The sequence below is a fragment of the Engraulis encrasicolus genome, chromosome 21 (assembly GCF_034702125.1).
Source record: "Engraulis encrasicolus isolate BLACKSEA-1 chromosome 21, IST_EnEncr_1.0, whole genome shotgun sequence".
Classification (NCBI taxonomy): domain Eukaryota; kingdom Metazoa; phylum Chordata; class Actinopteri; order Clupeiformes; family Engraulidae; genus Engraulis; species Engraulis encrasicolus.
In genome coordinates, this window is record NC_085877.1 from 30634641 (window position 1) to 30656456 (window position 21816).

General features: G+C 42.1%; 1 protein-coding gene across 1 annotated transcript in view; it reads right to left on the bottom strand.

The window, feature by feature from the left end:
* Positions 1-2926: 2926 nt before the first annotated feature.
* Positions 2927-21816, bottom strand: part of plod3 (procollagen-lysine, 2-oxoglutarate 5-dioxygenase 3) — a 50003-nt gene continuing 31113 nt past the window's right edge. Inside the window, exons 13-19 of the mRNA XM_063186570.1 lie at positions 21595-21736; positions 21192-21305; positions 14803-14874; positions 12078-12182; positions 11635-11781; positions 11244-11369; positions 2927-6556 (exon numbers count right to left, since the gene is read on the bottom strand). Coding sequence (XP_063042640.1) covers positions 6401-6556; positions 11244-11369; positions 11635-11781; positions 12078-12182; positions 14803-14874; positions 21192-21305; positions 21595-21736 — 862 coding nt within the window. The 3' untranslated portion in view covers positions 2927-6400. The remainder of the gene's footprint in view (positions 6557-11243; positions 11370-11634; positions 11782-12077; positions 12183-14802; positions 14875-21191; positions 21306-21594; positions 21737-21816) is intronic.

The window sequence follows — 21816 nt, forward strand, 5'->3', positions numbered from 1 at the left end:
CAGCCTTCAAGAAACAAGACCTTCCCCTTTCAAGAGTATCTACTAGACTAATGCTTGAGCTGTCCTAGCCCCAGGGCAGACTCTTGACATGATGCTTAGTTTAGTTTGTGTGTGTGTATGCATATGTTTGTGTGTGTGTGTGTGTGTGTGTGTGTGTGTGTGTGTGTGTGTGTGTGTGTGTACTCGTTATTTACTCTTTATTTACTCTTGATGTTGGCTTGATTATGTCCTCTTTAGAAAGTCGCTTTGGTTATAAAGCGTCTGCCAAATGCAATGTAATGTAATGTAATGTAATTCAAGACTTATACAAGGACCTGGGGCCTGAATGTTTTTTGGGGGGTGAGACGATTTCATATATTCAGTGACAAAGCTTTTTGAGTAGCATCACAACAGCAACTGATGATGTACAGAAAAAATAGAATTGTACACAATCATTTGCATGGATAGACAAAAGCAGAATTATGCAATTACAGTTAAAAGCAAAGAAAAACTGACTTGTCTATCTGCACAAATGACACGATGATGTGACAACTTTTGAGAATTGCGATTCTAATGTTTGTTTAATTGCATCAAAAGTTAAATTGCATCAAAAGTGAACCCTATTGTGAAGGCAATCTAAATGAGGAAGCGATTCATTTTACACCCAATGAGGTTGTGTATGCTATAGAACATCTAGCTGATAATAAATCTAGTGGCAATGATAATATCACTGCTGAGCATCTTAAATTAGCCAGCCCCAGAATTGCAGCTTTGCTGTCTATTTGCTTCACTGGTCTAATGACACATGGGGTGCTACCCGACACTATGCTCACTGTTACATTAGTACCAGTCATTAAGGACAAGACAGGTAAAATAGGGAGCATGGATAACTACAGACCCATTGCCTTAGCCAGTATTCTTTCTAAGGTGTTGGAGAAACTGTTGCTAGATAGGTTGAGTGAGTTTATCTTTACCACAGAAAATCAATTTGGTTTTAAGCCTATGCACAGCACAGACCTATGTATATATGCCTTGAAAGAAACGGTTGGATCCTACAGAAGTCATGGTTCTACACTATTTCTGGGGTTCATTGATGCGTCCAGGGCATTTGAGAGAGTGAATCACCATAAGCTCTTCACTAAACTCATGCTTAGGGGTGTGCCTGGATGTATTATACGTAGGCTATTCTTGTTTACTGGTATGCTAAACAACACATGCAGGTGAAATGGGGAAACAGCCTATCTTCCCCTTTCAGTGTAGGCAATGGTGTAAGACAAGGGGGGCTTCTATCCCCAGCACTGTTCAACCTATACATGAACAACCTCTCCAAACAACTGGGGAGATGTAAAACAGGATGTCTGATAGGGAACAATGTTTTAAACCATTTGATGTATGCAGACGACCTTGCTATCATGTCCCCTAGTACTGTTGGATTTCAGCAGCTACTCAATGTGTGCTCTGAGTATGGGGTTGAGTTTGATGTGCAGTACAATGCAAAAAAGAGTGTTGTGTTGATGTAGAATCAAGGAGGATCATAAAGTGCCTTTTCCAACGTTCTACCTGTCAGGGCAACCAATATGTGTATCAAGCAGTATAAAATATCTTGGGCACATCATCACTGACAAGCTGGAGGATGATGCTGACATGTATAGGCAGAGACGAATGTTGTATGCACAAGCTAACATGTTAGTAAGAACATTTCATTACTGTCCTGATGATGTGAAAGTAAGCTTGTTTCGTGCCTACTGTAGTCCTATGTATGCAGCTCCATGATGGATCAACTATAAAAAAGAGACAATGCGTAAACTCCAAGTAGCATATAATGACTGCCTGAGGATATTGCTGAAAAAGCCCAGGAGTTGCAGTGCTAGTTAACTATTTTGTGACTCAGGACTATGTACTTTACAGGCTCTCCTGAGGAACCTAATGTTTAAGTTCATATGCCGTTTGGATAAGTCTGAAAACTGCATTATAATGATGCTCACAAGTGCCAGATATAGCTCTGTCCGATACCAGTCATATATGTGGAAACATTGGTATGGCTGCCTTTTAAGACCGTCATGACATAGTTTGTATATGCTTTGGCATCATTGCTGTTTTTTTTTTTTTTTTTTTAATTATCATTATTTCTTCTTTTTCCTGCACATTCTATTTCTATGTATATGTTGTGTGTCTGCCTATTGGGCTCAGAGCCTGTAATAAAGTTTGTATAATGTGAGAAATGTACCAAACCAATTGAGAACAACTGTAACCATTACAACAGTGCTTCCCAACCAACCAGGGGTATGTGTAGCCTATGGTACCACCAGGGATACGCAATCATACTGCAGGGGGTACGTGGAAAAATGTAATGGTGACAAATGTATGGAGCAAAATGTTGGGATGGAGAAAGCAATATAGAACATGAGTTAAGGGGTACTCATGGCACAACGTAAGGCTTAGGAGGCAGCCTACACAAGACAAAAAATGTTTGGAAACGCTGTAATGCACTACGATGACGAGAAGCACAATGTAACCCTGCACTGAAGGATATAAAGAATACATGAGTTAAGTGCAGAGGCCATAATTCACATTTCTCATCCTAGCTATGAACTATTTAGGAAACTAAGGTCTGGAAGGAGACTCTGCTGTCTTCAGAAACATTTTTTTGGAACCACTGTTGTAGAACATATTCTCGGACAACGTTCAAACATTCAAAGGTTTAAAAAAGAACTCAAAGGTAATCGTTATCGCCAGTCATTGGAACCAGCCTCCTTTCATCTCATGGAAGTGGATTTTTTTTAGATTTAACAAATATTCTTAAAATCTGTATTTTAGATTCAATGTAGCCTACAGTATCTCTATACAATGCTCAATATATTGCTACATAAACAAACAAAATGGCTATGAGAATAAGGAATGGAAGGATTTTTATGGACATGAAGAGATTCAAAATCCCACACAGAGCAATTATTACAATGTCAAGTCTTTATTTCATTATTCGACAAAAGGTAATAATTTAATGCACTTTGTACAGATAGGAGTAACATCATAGGCAAAGCAAGTTTATTTTCAAAACACTACAAAAATTGGAAAACCATTTCTCAATCTGCAACGTGTTCCCATTTGTTACGGCTGGTCATTTAAAAAATAATGGGTTGTTTTTTGTACTCTTGTGTTGAGCTTCTGTTGGCTAGTAAAATAAAGAAGTACAATAAAAAAAAGAAAAACATTGCATCCATCATACATTTACGACAATACTAATCACCCAAATTTAAAAAGAAACAATAAATCCTGTGTTTTAAGCTTTGAATTACTCACAAATACATCTTTCATCAATCATGATCATACAGTATAAAAATCTGTTAAACTCAACTGCCATGGACTTCTAGCACATCTAAAATGGCACATATCCATTCAAAATAGTTGACATGTACACATATCATTGGAACATTAGAGCAATGGGGGGCTGGTAAGGCCACCACACATCACCTCCGACACTGCCAACAATTCCATTTCATTGTTTTAAATACAACACTACACACTGGCGTCCATGTCCATTGACGTCGGTTGTTGAATACCATTGAGCTGCATTTTTGTCTGAGCTGTTTGTTAGAATCCCTTGTTGAATCCATCTGCTGTCGGAAGCGATGTGCTGTGGCCTTAAGAAATTATTTCTCAAACACTCAGGTTATTTTGTTAACACCAAGGTCTGTTGGTAGGCTATAAGGGCTGTAGAATTTTCGTGTAAAATTCCAGAAGCATTGAAAAGTCTAGAAGCAAGTGATTTGGTCTGGAATACGTGTAATATGTACACGCAACAGCATCTACTTTTTACTTTGTGGCCAAGTTACCACTGTCATGAAATCACTAATCCTGCATGTAGGCTAGTGTTTATTTTTTTTATAACCCAGAGTTGACATTTTGTGTGATGACCACCCGCCGTTTGGTAGCCAATACGTAACTAGAAACTGAAAGCCCAGGCCAGGCCTTATTGAATTAATATCATGATGTCAATATTGCTGCCAAACAATATGAAATTTCATAATATCGAGTTGAATTATTATATAGTCATTTGTTTATACAGCCAAAAGGTAGGCCATGTTACGCACAATAGGCTACATACCCCTCCACTTGAGCCATTGCCAGTACAGAGCAGACTTGCTATCCAACACTCATGCAGAACACCACTGTGTGTTTCTACATGACTTTTCACTCACATTGCTGAAGGGAGGGAAGATTGTGAATTGTTTGGCACAATTATTTATCTTTAAAAAATATATAGTTTAAAAATATTGTGATATCAATATTGGCTGAAATAATGGCGATACTGATTTTTTCCCCTATTATCGAGCAGCCCTAGCCCCCAGACTGTGGGAAGTTTTGCGCAGATGGTACGTCACGACTCTGCTCAGCACACAGCGATGAGCTCAATTTTATTGTGCTGGCTAATATTCAATTATATTTTTAAATGTGCCATCGGCCACCAAAAATGGAACCACAGACCGCAAATGGCACTTTGGTCATGATTACTTTGTTGGGTAATGCAGCTTCAGAAGTTACAATCTTGCACCCAGGGCCTAGGCATATGTGATCCAGTTGCAGTGTATGGCTGGATCGACAACTGTGTGCAGGATTGTAACTTCTGAACACTGTTTACATAATCTCAACAAAGCACACAGGAGGCACTAAACACAGTGTTGCACATATGGGGTGGGGTGGCCCGCAGGGTTGCCAGATGTGTCCGATAATTCCCAGGCCAAAAAATGATCAAAAACCGCTTGGAGGCACTAAATCCCGCCCAATTTTAACCCGATTGCGTTGATTTCTATGGAACATAGATCTACAGGAAAACCCGCCCAATGGTTTTCGACCCTTTTTACACACAGACAGCCATCCTAAGCAGCCCAATTGGGCAGGAAACAGCCCAATTTGGCAACACTGATGGCACGATGTACATAGAAGAGAATAGTAAATAGAACAGTTCACAGAATAGTAATAAAATATAAAAAAACACAAAACAAAACAAAAAAACTGAAAGTGGGTCACAGTGGCACTGCATAGGTGTACTGTATTGCAAATGTTGACATGGCACTCTCAATCATGTGGCTGACCCAACCCCTTTTTAAAACAAGTCTACCTTAGACTTGTAACCCATAGCTATGACCACTAGATGCCGTGTTGACCACTCCTTTGTATTGGAACGAATGACTCAAGTCAGATTGCCGCCATGTTTATCTGACATAATGCTATCAATTGGTGACAAGACAATACGCACATTATCCTGCAGGTGGCGGTAACATCTATGAAAAATATCATGATACCAGCCTAAGATGGTGGTGCATAGGGTTGGGCAACGTCAAAAGGCTAAACATCTACTAACCTACTGAGTGTCACATAGCCACTTGTACACCAGGGCCCCTGTTTCTCGAAAGCATCGTTGCTGACCGTTTAGCAACTTAGTCGGTTGACAACGGGAAATTAGCTGACTATGTTGCTAGCTAGCAACGACACTGTCAAAAAAAATGCACCACAGGGCAGGGGAGCTGTAACACCACCCGAGGGCCTTGGGCTACATTTTTTTAAGGCCTTTTCGCACTTGTGATTTAGCGTATGATTCTAACAGTTTGTTATTTTATTACCATGAGGCCCCTGAGCAGCTGTGGCCCAGGGCTTCCGCTCCGCACTCCTTAGCCTTACAATGTCATCAGTCAGCGTTGGACCTGTAATCTGACATACAGGGCATTTTCCTGGTGGGCCGACAGTCCTCAGGGGCCGATACGATTTTATTTGTTTGTTTCTTGTTTTTTTTTCCTCCTAAGAGACCACAATGGACTGATCATAATATCACAAAATTACGAGTTATCAGATTACCAGTCCAGCCCTGGCACCGAGGCTGTCCCAGAGGCGGTGTAGACAGCATTACCAAAGAATCGTGCCCTTGGAGAAAAAACTAAAAATAAAAAAATAAAAATCATGAACACGTTTGTGTCACCAACACACACCCACACACAGGGTTTATGAAGTCATTGAAGGTGTGAAGGTGTGTGATGTACTGAGTATTTGTCTTCCACATGAAGTCACATACGCACAGTCCTTGTAAAACGCATATACACACATTGCAAGTGAATCACTGAGGTAGTCCCTCTGAAAAAAAAAAAAAAAGCCAACACTCAAGTCACACACACACATTCACAGAGACGCACACGTGTGGAGTGTCAGTTAGGGACAAACGATGGACACATGACAAGGCCCTCATGTCTGAAGGCAGGCATGCACGCACACACACACACACAGCGTTAATTAGGGATCTACAAAGATCATGATTCATCATGTGCCCCTGCATGGTGGGCAGGCCTTCGTGGTACACACACACACACAGACACACACACACACAGACACACACACACACACGTGTGTGCGGAGCAGAGCAAAGCGTTGGTTAGGGGTCTACAAAGGAGACCATGATGTATCTGGTGCCCTCCGTAGTGGGCAGGCCCTCGTGGTAGTGCGTCAGGCGCCCCGGGTGCATGAAGGACCAGCCCTTACGCGGAGACTCCACCTTGCAGTCGTAACGCAGGAACCGGCAACCGCCACCCTGGGGAAGACAAGAACACACACATATGCAAACACACACACACACACGCGAGCCATGAGTCAGTGTCTTGTGCCTGTGCTTGTGCGTGTGTGTGTATATGTGTTTGCGCAAGTTTTTTGTTTGACTGACAGCTCATTCGTATGTGAGAGAAAGCTTCGTCATGTATATGACAGAGAGAAAGAGAGAATGAGAGCGAGAGAGACAGTTTCAGGGTTCCCACACCTTTTTCATGAACAAATTCAAGCACTTTTCAACCACTTTCAAGCACCAATATTTCAGTTTTCCAGCACCTTTAAAAGGATGCGGGAGGGGGGTATGGGGGGGTCCTCCCCCAGAAAATGCTGTGTTTTTAAGATGCAATGTCCTGCATTCGAATCAATTTTAGGGTGTCGAATGGCTAATCCCATCTGACATCTCACTCCCTCAGATTTTTTATGTACCTGTTCAATTTATTTCCATCATTTGGCTTACTGAGTTTGACTTGACACAAATTTCAAGCACTTTCAAGCACTTCACCAAAAATTCAAGTATTTTCACAACCTTAAAAACACTTAATTGAAATTCAAGCATTTTCAAGGAATTCAAGCACCAGTGGGAACCCTGGAGTTTGATAGGGTGTCAGCAGGAGTTTGATGGTCTATGGCGGAGTGTCTATTGTATAAGTGGGCATGTGTGTGTGTGTGTGTGTGTGTGTGTGTGTGTGTGTGTGTGTGTGTGTGTGTGTGTGTGTGTGTGTGTGTGTGTGTGTAGTAGTCTATGCCTTTGCTATTCAGTGCGATGTTGATGGTGTGTGTCAGTGATGCGCGGGTCGACGAAAAAACAAAATGCAACCGACCGCTTTTTTCGCTAGTCCGCCCGCTTGCCCTGACCGCAAGAAATATTTATGGAAAAATGTTGACCCGACCCGCTTTCCGACCCGCTTTTAAAATAAAGTACCCGATGATCGTAATGAAAATCCTTGCGTCATTGGCAACACACGACTGACCTTATAAGTGCATGCAGGCTATTTTCTAGGTGTTAAACTTGTAAGATGGCATTGTTTGTAGGCCTATGTTTATGTTGACAAGCTAACTTTGCCCCACGTAAAAGAATAGGCTATAGGCCTAGAGGTATAGCCTACAATAATATTGTACCGGTAATAGGCAACTTCGTAACGTGAATGCATGAATGAATGAGGCTACAATTGTGCTTCATCAAATATGACAGCCTACCCGTTCATGTAGCCTAACAGAACGTGATAAAGGATAGGGCCTAGACATTGTCTGATAACGCGTGTCTCATTTTAGACCATCAAAATAAATGTGCTGGACAAAGACCCATTCAAGTAGGCAAACAGAACATGATGAAGGAAGCATACTTAAAACGAAGCTAATGCCTGCACGATAAATAATAAGTAGCCTAGGCCTAAAACAAATAGCCTAAGTAATAGCCTAATAATAACAGGCATAATAGGCCTAATAACAATGATAATAATAATAATAATAATAGGCTAATAATAATAAAATAAAAATAATAAAGATATATTTTACTTCAAACCTGTGATCAACTTTTTTTATTGAATAACATTCAAAGCGTTGTAACGACATGAATGAAATGCTATGAGTAGGGATGGAGTCCCCACGTGACATGCAGCATGGAATACACACATAAAACAAATGAAATAATAACTATGAATGAATGACTGAATGGTTATCAAAACATTGTAGGCCTATTGGCCTAAGCATGTAGAAATGCAACATTTAAAACGAATGAACGAATGACTATGAAGGACGTCTATGCATAATAGTCAAGACAGTGTCGTCGAAACAGAAAACATAAAAGTCAGAGGGAAATGATATAGGCCAACAAATTACAATGCAATTATTAGGTTATGGGGCCCTCACCCCACCCACTCAATTCCACCCAAAAACTAACTCCAAAAAATCCACATAAGTCATAATAATAATAGGCCTGCACGTATAAAACAGATAAAAATGAAAACTAGCCTACGACAAAAACAAAGCAGAGCAGCCCCACGCACGTCCGCCTTTGTGAAGGAACCGACAGGCAAATAAACATCATGTAAAACACAAAGACAATCGTTTAGGCCTACTTCAAACCTGTACCTCCAACAAGTAGCCTAAATCTAGGATGATCCTTAAACAGAAAATTACTCATGTTTGGACTTTCTTGCACTATGCAAGAACAGTATGGAGTCAACTGTTCCCGGGTTCAGGCGATTCCTCCTTGCTTCAATCACACGGCCAGCTGCGCTGAAAGTGCGCTCGCTGGCTGCACTGGATGCGGGAACGCAGTGAATCCTCTTTGCTAGTGCGCGGAGCCGAGGGAAGGTGACTGACTGCCTCTGCCAAAACTCCAGCAAACGGTCTTCGTCACAGTCGTCCAGCGTGAAGTGGGCAGCCAGATACCTCTCCACTTCACTCTCTTGGCCAGCATCAGCGTTGTGATCATCAGCCCATTCAGCGAAGTCCAGTCTAGGTCTTTTCCCACGCTGGCTTTTGTTGGTGGCGGCTATGAAAGGTGCAATGACATCTGTAAATAATGTATTTTACCACACATGTCAGCATCAAATTAAAACATTTCCAATAAGTGGCCAATTGATAATAACGCTGTCACTTACCATCGTCTGTTGTCCGTGGTGCTGAAGTAGTGGAAGGCAGGGCCTCAGTCTCGTCAGCCCTTTCCGAAGTCATATGGTGTGTGGTGTCTCTTATCACATTGTGGAGATTTGTCCTGTCAGCCTCGGTCATCATTCTCATGCTTTTGTAGCGGGGGCAGAGGAAGAGGGCAATTTTGTGCGTCTCTGTGAGAATGAACTTTTCGTGTAGAAGACCAAGTGCGCGCCTGCGAATCAGAGCCATGTACTCGGGGTCTCCGAAGACTGGTTGGCAGTGTGCGGTCAGCTTGTAAAACCAAAGCATCGCCAAATGCAGGGTGGGGTAGTTTTCTCCCTGTAACTCTTCTGATGCTTTCTTGAAAGGTCCAAGAAGTCGATCACGGTTTGCGAGGTGTTTTGGTAAATTCCCTCCATGCGCTCTGACTGTCCCCTTTCATCGAGTAGCTCGATGATTTCCCTGTATTGCTTGCTCACAGACTTCAGCATCTCGACCTTGCTATTCCAGCGCGTTTCACAGTCTTGAACTAAGCCATGTGGGAGAGCCGTGGTTGCGCTGGCCTTTTTCAGGTATTTGACAAGACCCTTGCATCCGTCAATCATCTCCGTGACCTCATCAATGTCAGGTCCACTGAACGTGTGTTTTAGGATGGTGTTTAAAACGTGCGCTGCACACGGTATCCAATTATAATGCTTTAGGGCAGCTTTAATGTTGGCACCCTGGTCACTAACGAACACAACCTGCTCCAGCGAAATGCAGAAGGAGGCCAGTTGCTCATCAATCTGGTCCAGGATGTTTAATGCTGTTTTGGGCAATGTTGCGTCGAACTCCACGATACACAATACCCGACTTGCCAGCTGCCAGCTCTCCGTAATGTAATGGCATGTCAGCACGGTGTAAGACCGTCTATTAAAATCATCAGTCCACATGTCAGTGGTTATGGCAACCCCTCCGTCGTCACACAAAACAGACTTCAGCACTCCTGCCAAGTCTTCTCTCTCCACCGTTGCCTGTTTTTTTGCTCGATCACACACGGTTTGCCTATGCGGAAGCACTCCGTTGGCATCAACTGCGCCGTAACGGGCTCCAATGTTGATAAGGCCTTGGGCCATTTTTGTGAACCCTTTACCCGACATAATGTCAAAAGGGCGCAGGTCTGCGCAGCAAAATTCCACACAGTCATCAACAAATTTACTCTTTACTGGCAGAGGAATTTTTCTATGATCAGGTCGCATGAAAACATCTATGGCAGCGTTTGGTTTCGATGACTTCTCGTCACACTTGTGCCGGGCCATGTTGGTTGTGCCAGTTTTGTGGCTATCGAACGCGTACATGGTTTCACATGAGTTGCACAAGACAAAGCCTGCACTTTGCTCATCATCTTTAATAATCTCCGCGAATGAATCCCAAACCTTGCTTTTTCTGTTGGTGTATTTGCGGAGCTTCCACTCCCCCAACTTCACCTTCTCTCTCGCTGTCTCCATACCTACTGATGTTCTGATCACGTGGAGGTCATCTCTACGGAAGTTATTTAGCTAAAATGTGTATATTTAATAGAAAAATATTTGGCCTACTGGTTGAATTACAAAAGTTAACCACATTATTATTAGGCCTAAATGTTTATCTCAAACGACCCGACCGATTGCAACCCGAATATCATTAAAAATATTTTTTCATGACCTGCAATTGCGGGCAACCGCAGTTATCTGCAAGCGCCCGCTGACTTCGGGTCAGCCCGCGCATCACTGGTGTGTGTGTGCACGTGTTGTACTTGGTAATCTATGCCTTTGCTTTTGAGTGTGATGTTAGAGTGTGTGTGTGTGTGTGTGTGTGTGTGTGTGTGTGTGTGTGTGTGTGTGTGTGTGTGTGTGTGTGTGTGTGTGTGTGTGTGTGGTGTTACCTGGTAGTCTGTGCCTTTGCTGTTGAGTGTGATGTTGATGGTGTGTGTGTGTGTGTGGGTGTGCGTGTGTGTGTGTTACCTGGTAGTCTATGCCTTTGCTATTGAGTGCGATGTTGATGGTGTGTGTGTGTGTGTGCGTGCGTGCGTGCGCCTGCGTGTGTGTGCGTGTTACCTGGTAGTCTATGCCTTTGCTATTGAGTGCGATGTTGATGGTGAATGTGGATGAGTCGTGGTGTGGTCTGAGGAAGGGCTGCTCGTCCGGTCTGTAGCGCACCACGAAGTTCATCACGGCCGTGGCCTAGTACACACACACGCACACACACAAACACACACACGATACCACAAACACTTACATACAGACTAGCGCAACAATACACAAAGACAAGTGTTTGTGTGTGTGTGTGTGTGTGTGTGTGTGTGTGTGTGTGTGTGTGTGTGTGTGTGTGTGTGTGTGTGTGTGTGTGTGTGTATTATAGTCTTTGGTGTGTGTGTGTGTGTGTGTGTCTGTGTTTGTATTATAGTCTGTGGTGTGTGTGCGTGTGCATGTGCATGTGTGTGTGTACCTTTGGGTAGTAGCCTGGGTATAGTTTCTCGGTGACGGGGCTGATGTAGTCCTTCAGGAACTTGAGCCACTCCTTCTCAAACTGGATCTGGTTCATGTGAATATCCACTGTAGGCACATTCTCATAGCCACCAGTCAAACGCTCATCCTAATGGAGAGAGGGACGGGGAGAGAGGGGAGTGAGAGAGGGGGGGGGGAGGGCATCTGTGATAAGAATGTTCCTGTATGACATCCACATGAACCAGACCTTGACTGGTCACACACAACGTTGTGTTGGACCACCCGTTGTAGTCTTCCACGATCTCACACACACACACACACACACACACACACACACACACACACACACACAAACACACACACCTTGTGTTGTCTGTTGGACCAACATTGTCTTCCACGGTCTCACAGAAACACACGCACACACACACACACACACACACACACCTTGTGTGCCCCGTTGGACCACCCATTGTAGTCTTCCATGGTCTCCACCAGGTCGTCGCACATGCGTTCGGAGAAGGCCGGAAACCAGTAGACGTCCGGGCACGGCTGAATCACACAGAGGGACAGTAGCAGTTCAATACACACGCTCATCAACCATTTTATTAGGCCGTTTGATGTTACAGTATGTCACTTAAGTGAGTACACCCCTCACATTTTCAGCAGATATATAAGTATCTTTTCATAGGACAGCACTAAAGAAATTTCCCTTCGACACAATCATCAGTGACCTGTTAACATACAGTATATAACTGCTTACATTTGTCGTTCACTCACAAAAAAAAAATCAAAATACAGTCACATGCTTTACACCAGGGATTCTTAACCTTTTTGACGTCGAGGCCCATTTTTTCCAGTGCACAGTGTCCCAGGGCCCATATTACCCATGTAGGCCCTATATATTATTATATTACATTATATTAGGCTAAATTATAATATAATATATTATATTATATCATTACAATATAATATAATACAGTATAATATAATATAATAACTATATTATATTATATTATATTATATTATATTATATTATATTATATTATATTATATTATATAGGCTAATATATTGTGATATGAATTATAAACTAGAAATGCACCCAGAGTGTGCAGACCTCCGCCAAGGACATTCAGTTTGTTTTTAGACACATAGGCCTACAACATTTGTGTAATGATTTGGTATCATTTATGCAGGTTTATGCACCATTAGTGTATTCAGAGAATTTAACAGTCAGTTGTAACCAGATTCTATCTTTTTTATATAATTAGGCCTACCATGTCCTTGATTAACTGTGGTCTGTTTAGTTCACCTGTGATTGCGGTATTGGCAAAGTGCTTGGTCATGCTATATTGTGAACTTTTGCTATATTGTGCACTGTGCTATAAATGCACTTATTGAAGGTCAGTCAGAAGTTGCTACATAGGCTATTGGTCACATTGTTATAAGCATTTTTGATGATTTGCAGCATGCCTTTATTACCATTTAAAATTTCACATCTCACATTTTAAAGACCAGTTAAGTGGAATTACAGCATATTGTCAGCATTAAGTGTCACATCCCTCTCAAAACCGCTTAGTGTGCAATTTTAACAGTCCTGTGTAGCCTTGCTATGCGGTGTGCGCAAAAGGTAAACCTCAGCCCGCTTTGAGAAAGATTTGTGATCACACTCGAATAGAGCTGTTGCCTATTAGGCTAGCGAACAGGTTAGCATAATGATTTTGACCAACATGTAGGCTATACTTAAACAGCCACAGAAGGGAATAAGCCTATTTTTTATGCCTACGAGGCACCCTCATGGCCATGTCTTGGCGCTGTCGGCTGAAGCGTATTTACATTTCCTTCCCTGCATTCCTCATTGAACATCACTATTCACCGTTGATTATCTGTCCACGGCCATCATGCTGTCGGACTGTCTGGTCCCTGTCCATCTCGCAAACAATTTGGGGTTTACTTTACATGTAGAAAAGGCCGTCTAATGAATTTGACCATTGTGACAAAGTCAGAAATCCAATAGCCAATTTTTGGTAACGGTAGCCTATTTAATTCAAAGTAGTTCAACCTAAATGATCTGCGGGAGTTGTCACTGTCCATCTCGCAAAAGCATTGCGAAATTGCACTTCACATGTTTTTAACAGCGGTAGACCTAACTAATTGGACGTGATTGTTTGTTAACGTCAGCGAGGGTGTAGGCAACTTTTTAAGTGAAATGCATTGGAGCTGGCGGCAAAGGAGAGGGTCCCATGGCGCAGGGAGTCCCTCCATGTTCTTTATTGTTGCTGAATGGTAGCCTACAGGCATGCCCGAGTGGAATATTCGCCGGTGTTCTGTCGAGATGTGTAGCCTACTCGGGCATTATGCATGCTGTCGGGGTGTCTGGTCCCTGTGCATCTCTCAAACAACTTGGGGTTAACTGTACATGTAATGAAGTGGATGTAATGAATTTGACCAGCATTTAAATTTACACGTATAGGCTACATTCCATAGTTTTGCCGACGGTAGCCGGATTAATTAGACAACATTGTCAAACCGATATGCAGGGGTGGTCACTGTCCATCTCGCAACCGCATTGTGAAACGTGAAATTACAGCTGCCAAAAATGTGGAATTTCTGATTGTGGTTCCACATTTCTGACAGCGGTAGGCCTATTAATTTTACAGGATTGTTTGTTAACCTAAACTAGGGTGTAACCTAGAAGCTGCCTCCTGATGAGCAACTTTTTAGGTGAAATGCACTTGAGCTGGCGGCAGCAAAGGAGAGAGTCCCTCCCTGTTGTTAGACTACCTCTCGCCGGTGCTCAGTGGTCTACGTGTCCATCTATCTATCTATCTATCTATCTATCTATCTATCTATCTATCTATCTATCTATCTATCTATCTATCTATCTATCTATCTATCTATCTATCTATCTATCTATCTATCTATCTATCTATCTATCTATCTATCTATCTATCTATCTATGCATCTATCTATCTATGCATCTATCTATCCATCTATCTATGCATCTATCTATGCATCTATCTATGCATCTATCTATGCATCTATCTATGCATCTATCTATCTATCCATCCATCCATCCATCCATCCATCCATCCATCCATCCATCCATCCATCCATCCATCCATCCATCCATCTATCTTTGGAAGCCTGGTGCATGCTGGGACATCTTACCTCCTCCACCTTGCCCTCGCCCTCCTCAAAGATCTTGGAGTAGTTCTCATGGATATATTTCTCCTTCCAGTCCTGGAAACGAGAGAGAGAGAGAGAGAGAGAGAGAGAGAGAGAGAGAGAGAGAGAGAGAGAGAGAGAGAGAGAGAGAGAGAGAGAGAGGTATAGGACGGATAGACAGACAGACACAGATACAGATAGAGTGAGAGAGATGTAATAAAGGAGGGAATAAAAAGTGTATTTCAGTATTTAATTCCATGGCTTATGGCACCATGACATTTTTTGGACAAATGTGAGAATGAATCTCCCCCCCACGCAATTCATTCCGGAGCTGACAGACATAATCCTGAGCTTGAACTACTTTCTTTCTGGCCAGGACTTTCATCTGCAGATGATGGGGGCTCCTTGTGGTTGCTGCTTTTGCTCCTGATTGTGCCAATCTTTTTCTAGGCGTAATGGAAGAAAATGATATGTATTTCAATAACACTTTTTCAAACAACATCCTGTTCTACAAGTGGTACATTGATGATGGCTGCCTCCTGGTATGACATTACTCAGAACATCTGCTCAATTCTTTTCTGCTGCTTATCAACTGCCTGCCCAACATTATTAAGTTCAACATGGAATGTGACCCCCACAAAGTCAGCTTTTTGGACACTTGGGTCATTTTTGAGAACAATTCCACACACGCCTCCCTGTATGTCAAACTTACTAACAAAAACAGCATATTGCATGTGTTCAGCTTTCATCCTCCCTCTTTAAAACAGGGCCTCCACTACAGCCAATTTCTAAGGGTCAGGAGAATATGCAGTGGTGAAAATGACTTCCAGGCAGTCTGAAAAAAATGCATAGGCGATTTTTGGACAGAGGTTACAGCAAGAAAACATTGAAATTCAAGGGATATTCTAGTGCAGGGGTGTCAAACATAGGGTTCAATTCGGCCCGGATGTAATAAAACAAAAACATTAAAGGGACACTGTGTGAGATTTTTAGTTGTTTATTTCCAGAATTCATGCTGCCCATTCACTAATGTTACCTTTTTCATGAATACTTACCACCAACATCAAATTCTAAGTATAAGTTATGACTGGGAAAATTGCACTTTTCATACATGAAAAGGGGGATCTTCTCCATGGTCCGCCATTTTGAATTTCCAAAAATAGCCATTTTTAGCTGCAAAAATGACTGTACTTGGACCATACTAGAAAATATTTGTTTAATACTTAGTAAACTTTCATGTAAAGATCAAATTTGGCAGTAGGCAGCCCAATTTCAATAAGCAGCATAGTTGCAGTACCTTTTTTGACCATTTCCTGCACAGTGTCCCTTTAAAAAAAAAAAAAAAAAGAAATGACCGAAATGCGCTATTCCACCACTGAGGGCAACAAAGGAAAATCAAGACCTGCATCACATCAAGGGTCCAAACTTCCCTCTCTCTCTCTTAAATATGTAATTAAGTGCATATCGCACTTCTATTATAAATGGTAAATTTGTACCTTGACAGTCATTTGATTAAGCTCATATATGGACCTACCAAATGTTGATACTTTTTTCACAAAATTATTTCAGTTGTGTATAGGGTTGCCAACCGTCCCTTGAAATATGGTATTTATAACTACGGGTTCGTATTGAGCTGAAACGGGAAACGGGACGTTAAAATGCAGGAAATTACATCTACGACATAAAAAAAATCAACATCAGTAAGTTCATCACTTGCAGCTCTTCTTGCGTGCGTCATTTACTTACTATTATGCCCTTGTGGCCTACAGTACATTGGCAAGACCAACAGGCATGACAGGATCCGGAAAAATTAAGTCAGGAGCGCCATCTCCAGGAATGACCCCAAAGTCACCTGTTGCCAGACACTTCTCTAGAGCAGTGCTTCTTAACCTGGGGGTGCGCCAGAGATTCCAGGGGGTGCACGGAATTTTGTTTGTGTTGAGGTTGTGACCAAAATTCTGCTAGCAAACATTATAATAAGGCCAAATTAAACCAAATGAAAACATGTTTTGGTCCCCATGTAAAGTCATTAAGGTATTGGTAAATGTTTTAAGCAAGATTCATTGTAATTATTCACTTAAATATTTTTTTTGTGCGTATACGCGTGTAGAAGTTTGGGTTTGGGGTGCGCGGCTTGTCTTGGACAGAGGTAAGGGGATGCTTTAAGAAAAAAGGTTAAGAACCACTGCTCTACAGCATCACACACCATACATGGCACAATTGGGATTCATTGGGAGAGACAGTTTGGTTTCCGGCCACAGAAACCGAGTTGTGGAAATCAAACTATTACAATGTGAAGCTAAATTGATCTTTTACATACAAACAAGGCTCCAAAGGGCCTCGATGAGGATTTGGTCTTGACCTGTTTCTTGTAATTGTTGCAATGCAATTGCAATGATGATTGTTGAAAGTATATTGTTATCACTCCAAAAACATAACTTGGCCAATCTGCATTGATTGCCACCTTGCTTCTGATGTCGCTTCCTTTTTAAACCACTGTGGATGTTTGTTCTGGTTTTGCACTGAGGATGGGGTCGCCCGAAACGTTTGCACTTTTGTAAATACTGTAGCACATCATCCTATGTGAGACCACTAAAACACACTTTTATATGGGCATCTCTTTTTAGTTTTCACTGATTTTGAAGTATTTACAAACCCCAACTCCGGTGAAGTTGGGACGTTTGGTAAACAGTGAATAAAATCAAAATGCTGTCATTTTCATCCATTCAATCTATTCATTAGATGGAGAATAGTGAAAAGACAACATATTAAGTGTTAAAACCGAGAAAAAATATTGTTTTGGGGGACATATGTACTCATTTCTAATTTGATAAATCCAACACGTCTCAAAAGAGTTGAGACGGGGACAATAAATGGCAGCAAATGTCGAGGAAGACAAAAAACAAAACAAAAGACAACACTTAACAGTTAAATACATTAACCGATGAGATGATTTTATATAAAAAAACAGTGTTAATTCCTATCTTGGACATGATTTCACCAGCTTAAATGGTGGGTGTATTCCTTGTCATGTTTTGCAATGTTTTCCTTTCTGTAGTGCTTACAGTGTGACAGGTCTTGACCAAAAGCCCACCATTTTATCACCTGCTGGTCCTTATGATGGAGCCAAACTGTTAAAACATAGTAGAGAATGCAATTTGACCTTACTATGTGGCAGTAATCGAAGATCTCCCTTCAAAATATAATGCATGAGTGGCTTTTCATGCTGTTTAAAACCCATTTATACCATTCAGCACTGTATTTAAGTCTACAGATGAATGAGAACATCTTAACCAATGCACTACTGCACCCGCATGCCATCATGGAGGCTGACTTTTGAAGTTAGCAATAACACAAGTTGGATGGTCCATTTTCACTGTAGCGCAGGCTTTGCAATGCTCTATTATTGTCAAAAAGAATGGACTTCTACAACTTCTGCTGACTTCTGTAAGCAAAGGACAGTTTCCCATGTCTTCTGGGTCTATTTCAAGTGAGCTCAAGTGCTTAGGAGAATGTTAAACCCCTGTATCATTTGCACGCATTAAGCATTCTTAACACATTGAGTACCGACGACGTAATAATGTGTTTTTCACGCCCATGCGTTCTATACCAAAACGTAAAAATACGTTTTTGCATTTAAATATCATATTTTGAATCTACACCCTTCAATTGACAATATATGTGATTTTGGTAGCTCTGTGATGGACATAAATGACAACATTTGCAGTCAAAAGTTGTTTGATTGTTATGATGTTTGAGTGTTATGATTTGGATATTTTAATTTAACTTACCAAGATGTCTGGATGCCAACCCATGTCGCCTACCGTAGGCTCCTAATGATCGCGCTGCCTGCATTGATTTCCCTAGTACGGTCACTGTAGCATGTGTTGTCTCTGACTTCACGCAATAGGTAAACACAGAGACCATTATATCGTGCCTGGAGTATCTTGAACTTTCTGGACTTGCTAGACCTTTACCAGATCCTTGGATCCAAATGGCACCCGAGATGTGATTGGAGTAATGCGCTCCGATTTGGACGTTTGATCGCCAAAAAGATAAGTTTCTGTGTCTTCCTGTATGTGAGAAGCCAGGGGAGGTAGATGGACACTCCCAACTGAGATCGCTCCCGGACGTGTAGTCCACTAGCTCCGTTATATGGCGGTGGGATCGATAGTCTGGCTAGTGGGAGCGAGCCGACCGGGGAGCGTCCTGCGTTGGGAGCGACAATCAGGGAATCGAAGCCAGAAGCTAGCATGGCTACATATCATATGGATCGGATGGGCTAGGCTACATCTAAGCATCATATCATTTGGATTTATTGTCAATGTTGGGCTATTATTTCGGGATTCATTGGGAGCTATTTTAGCAAATGGCTCACCCTCTGCATGTGTGCAAAGAGTTTGTGTTCAGTCCACGTGAAAAACGGGGATTTCAAAGGGCATCGATTGCCGGTGTCGTAGTGTGACAGAGCAGGAGGTGTGCTGCCGTATTCGTGAATCGTGCTATGTTGTTGTTTCCCTAGTACGATCGGTAGCGTGTGTTGTGTCTGACTTCACGCAATAGGTAAACACAGAGACCATTGTATATCGTGCCAGGAGTATCTTGAACTTTCTGGGCTTGCTACCTTTACCAGATCCTTGGATCAAAATGGCACCCGAATTGTAATTGGAGTAATGCGCTCCGATTTGGAAGTTTGATCGCCAACCAGATAAGTTTATTTGATTATTCACCCCCATGTTGAACTGTCTTCCTGTATGTGAAAAGCCAGAAGCTAGCATAGATGGCTACATATGGATCGGATGGGCTACATCTAAGCATCATATCATTGGGATTTGTTGTCAATGTTGGGCTATTATTTCGGGAGTCATCGGGAACTATTTTAGCAAATGTCCGACCTTCTGCATGTGTGCAAAGAGTTTGTGTTCAGTCTGTGTGAAAAACGTGGATTTCGAAGGGCTTTGATTGCCGGTGTCGTAGTGGTATAGAGCAGGAGGTGTGTCTTGACGAGCAGGAAGATGCGTGTCAGAGCTAACCTTGCACCAAATTGTGATTAAAACCAACTCGTCCCCTTTCAAACTCGTCACATTCTGAAGAAGCGCACCCTTCACAAAAACCTCAATATCTCAGATTGTAGCTGAATTCCATGGATACCCGCTTCGGTTTAGCGTGGGTTTACTCGGCAATAAAAGCTCGTAGAGACACACAGTTTTCACCTACTAAGAGGGCAGCGTCTCCACTTTCAAACGAGTCATAACATATTTCAGTGGCCCTATCACATAATACGCTGTGAGTCTACAAAAAACGTCAAAAAAGGGCTTAGAACACTGGTATTCTACGACATAATTCCGTGAGCACCGCCGGTATTCAATGTGTTAATATGGTCAATTTTCAATAGCTCTAATTCCTGGAGTGCTAGAGTGAGACTACAGCCAATATATATTTCATGATGTCATGAACCTATACAATGATTTTAATAACAAAAATATGTCTTATATACACTCAATCGTGGTAAATCAAAGGGAATTCAAAAATGTGTGTAATAACTATGGTAATTATTCCCTTTGCATCTTTAATTCTGAGTGACTCAGCCTCTCTGTGATGATCTTATACCTGGACACCTATATTGTCCGTCAGTACAATTCATTTTTAAATGTTCTTCTTTGTTGTTTTATCTTATTTGGATGTTAACTAAATTTCACTGATCCCCGTCCCAACTTATTTGAGACGTGTTGCATTTATCAAATTAGAAATGAGTACATATGTCCCCCAAAACAATATTTTTTCTCGGTTTTAACACTTAATATGTTGTCTTTTCACTATTCTCCATCTAATGAATAGAATGAAAGTTTTGAAAATGATAGCATTTTTATTTTATTCACTGTTTACTAAACGTCCCAACTTCACCGGAGTTGGGGTTTGTAATTACACACACAAACAAACACACAGCCCGGTAGGTACCGTGGATGTGTTAAAGATGTCAAGTTTTGGCAAAGGACGCGCTCAACTTCTTGGAAAAACGAAAGTCTTTGGGTGCGAGAAGGGGTATCTTCTCCATGGTCCGCCATTTTGAATTTCCAGAAATAGCCACTTTTAGCAACAAAAATGACTGCACTTGGGCTATACTAGAAAATATTTGTTTATTACTTAGTAAACTTTCATGTAAATATCAAATTTGGCGATAGCCAGCCCAGTTTCAATGAGCAGCATAGTTGCAGTACCTTTTTTGACCATTTCCTGCACAGTGTGCCTTTAACACTGGTCTCAAGACCAAGACCTGTCTCCAACAATAACACACACACACGCAGACGACTTGATACATACCGTGGGGTTGTCAAAGACCTGCCACATGTCCCAAAAAACACACACATATAGACAGAGAGCTCCGTACGTACCGTGGGGTTGTCAAAGATCTGCCACATATCTGGGTGAAGCCTGCTGGTGTTGTAGTTGTTGGAGGAGAGGAGACGGCCAAACTCGTCCCTGTTGGACACATACATAAACACCCCCTACAGAGACACAAGGACACACAAGGACACACATACACACACACACACACACACACGCACCCACACACACACAGTTAGAAGCCACAGACCTAATCAGACATGACTCAGGCAATGGATTGATGACTATTGATGATACTGAGCGATATTTGACTCAACATTTGTCTTAGAGAAGCCAACCACACAACACCCTCTAGTGGCCAGCCTGTGCACAATTAAACTACCAAATGTGAGCCCAACACACACACTCACACACACATAAACACACACACACACACACACGCACACACACCTGGTCTCGTACGGAGCGGCAGAAAGCCATATCTGGGTCCATGCCCTGTTGCTGGTACAGGTTTACGGCCTTCAGCCGCGAGCGCAGCACGGAGCCTTGGATCAGGTACACCTGAGTCAGGTACGGCACGTTCCATAGCCCCCTGCAAACACACACACACAGATAATACTACATCAGGTACGGCACGTTCCATAGCCCCCTGCAAACACACACACACACACA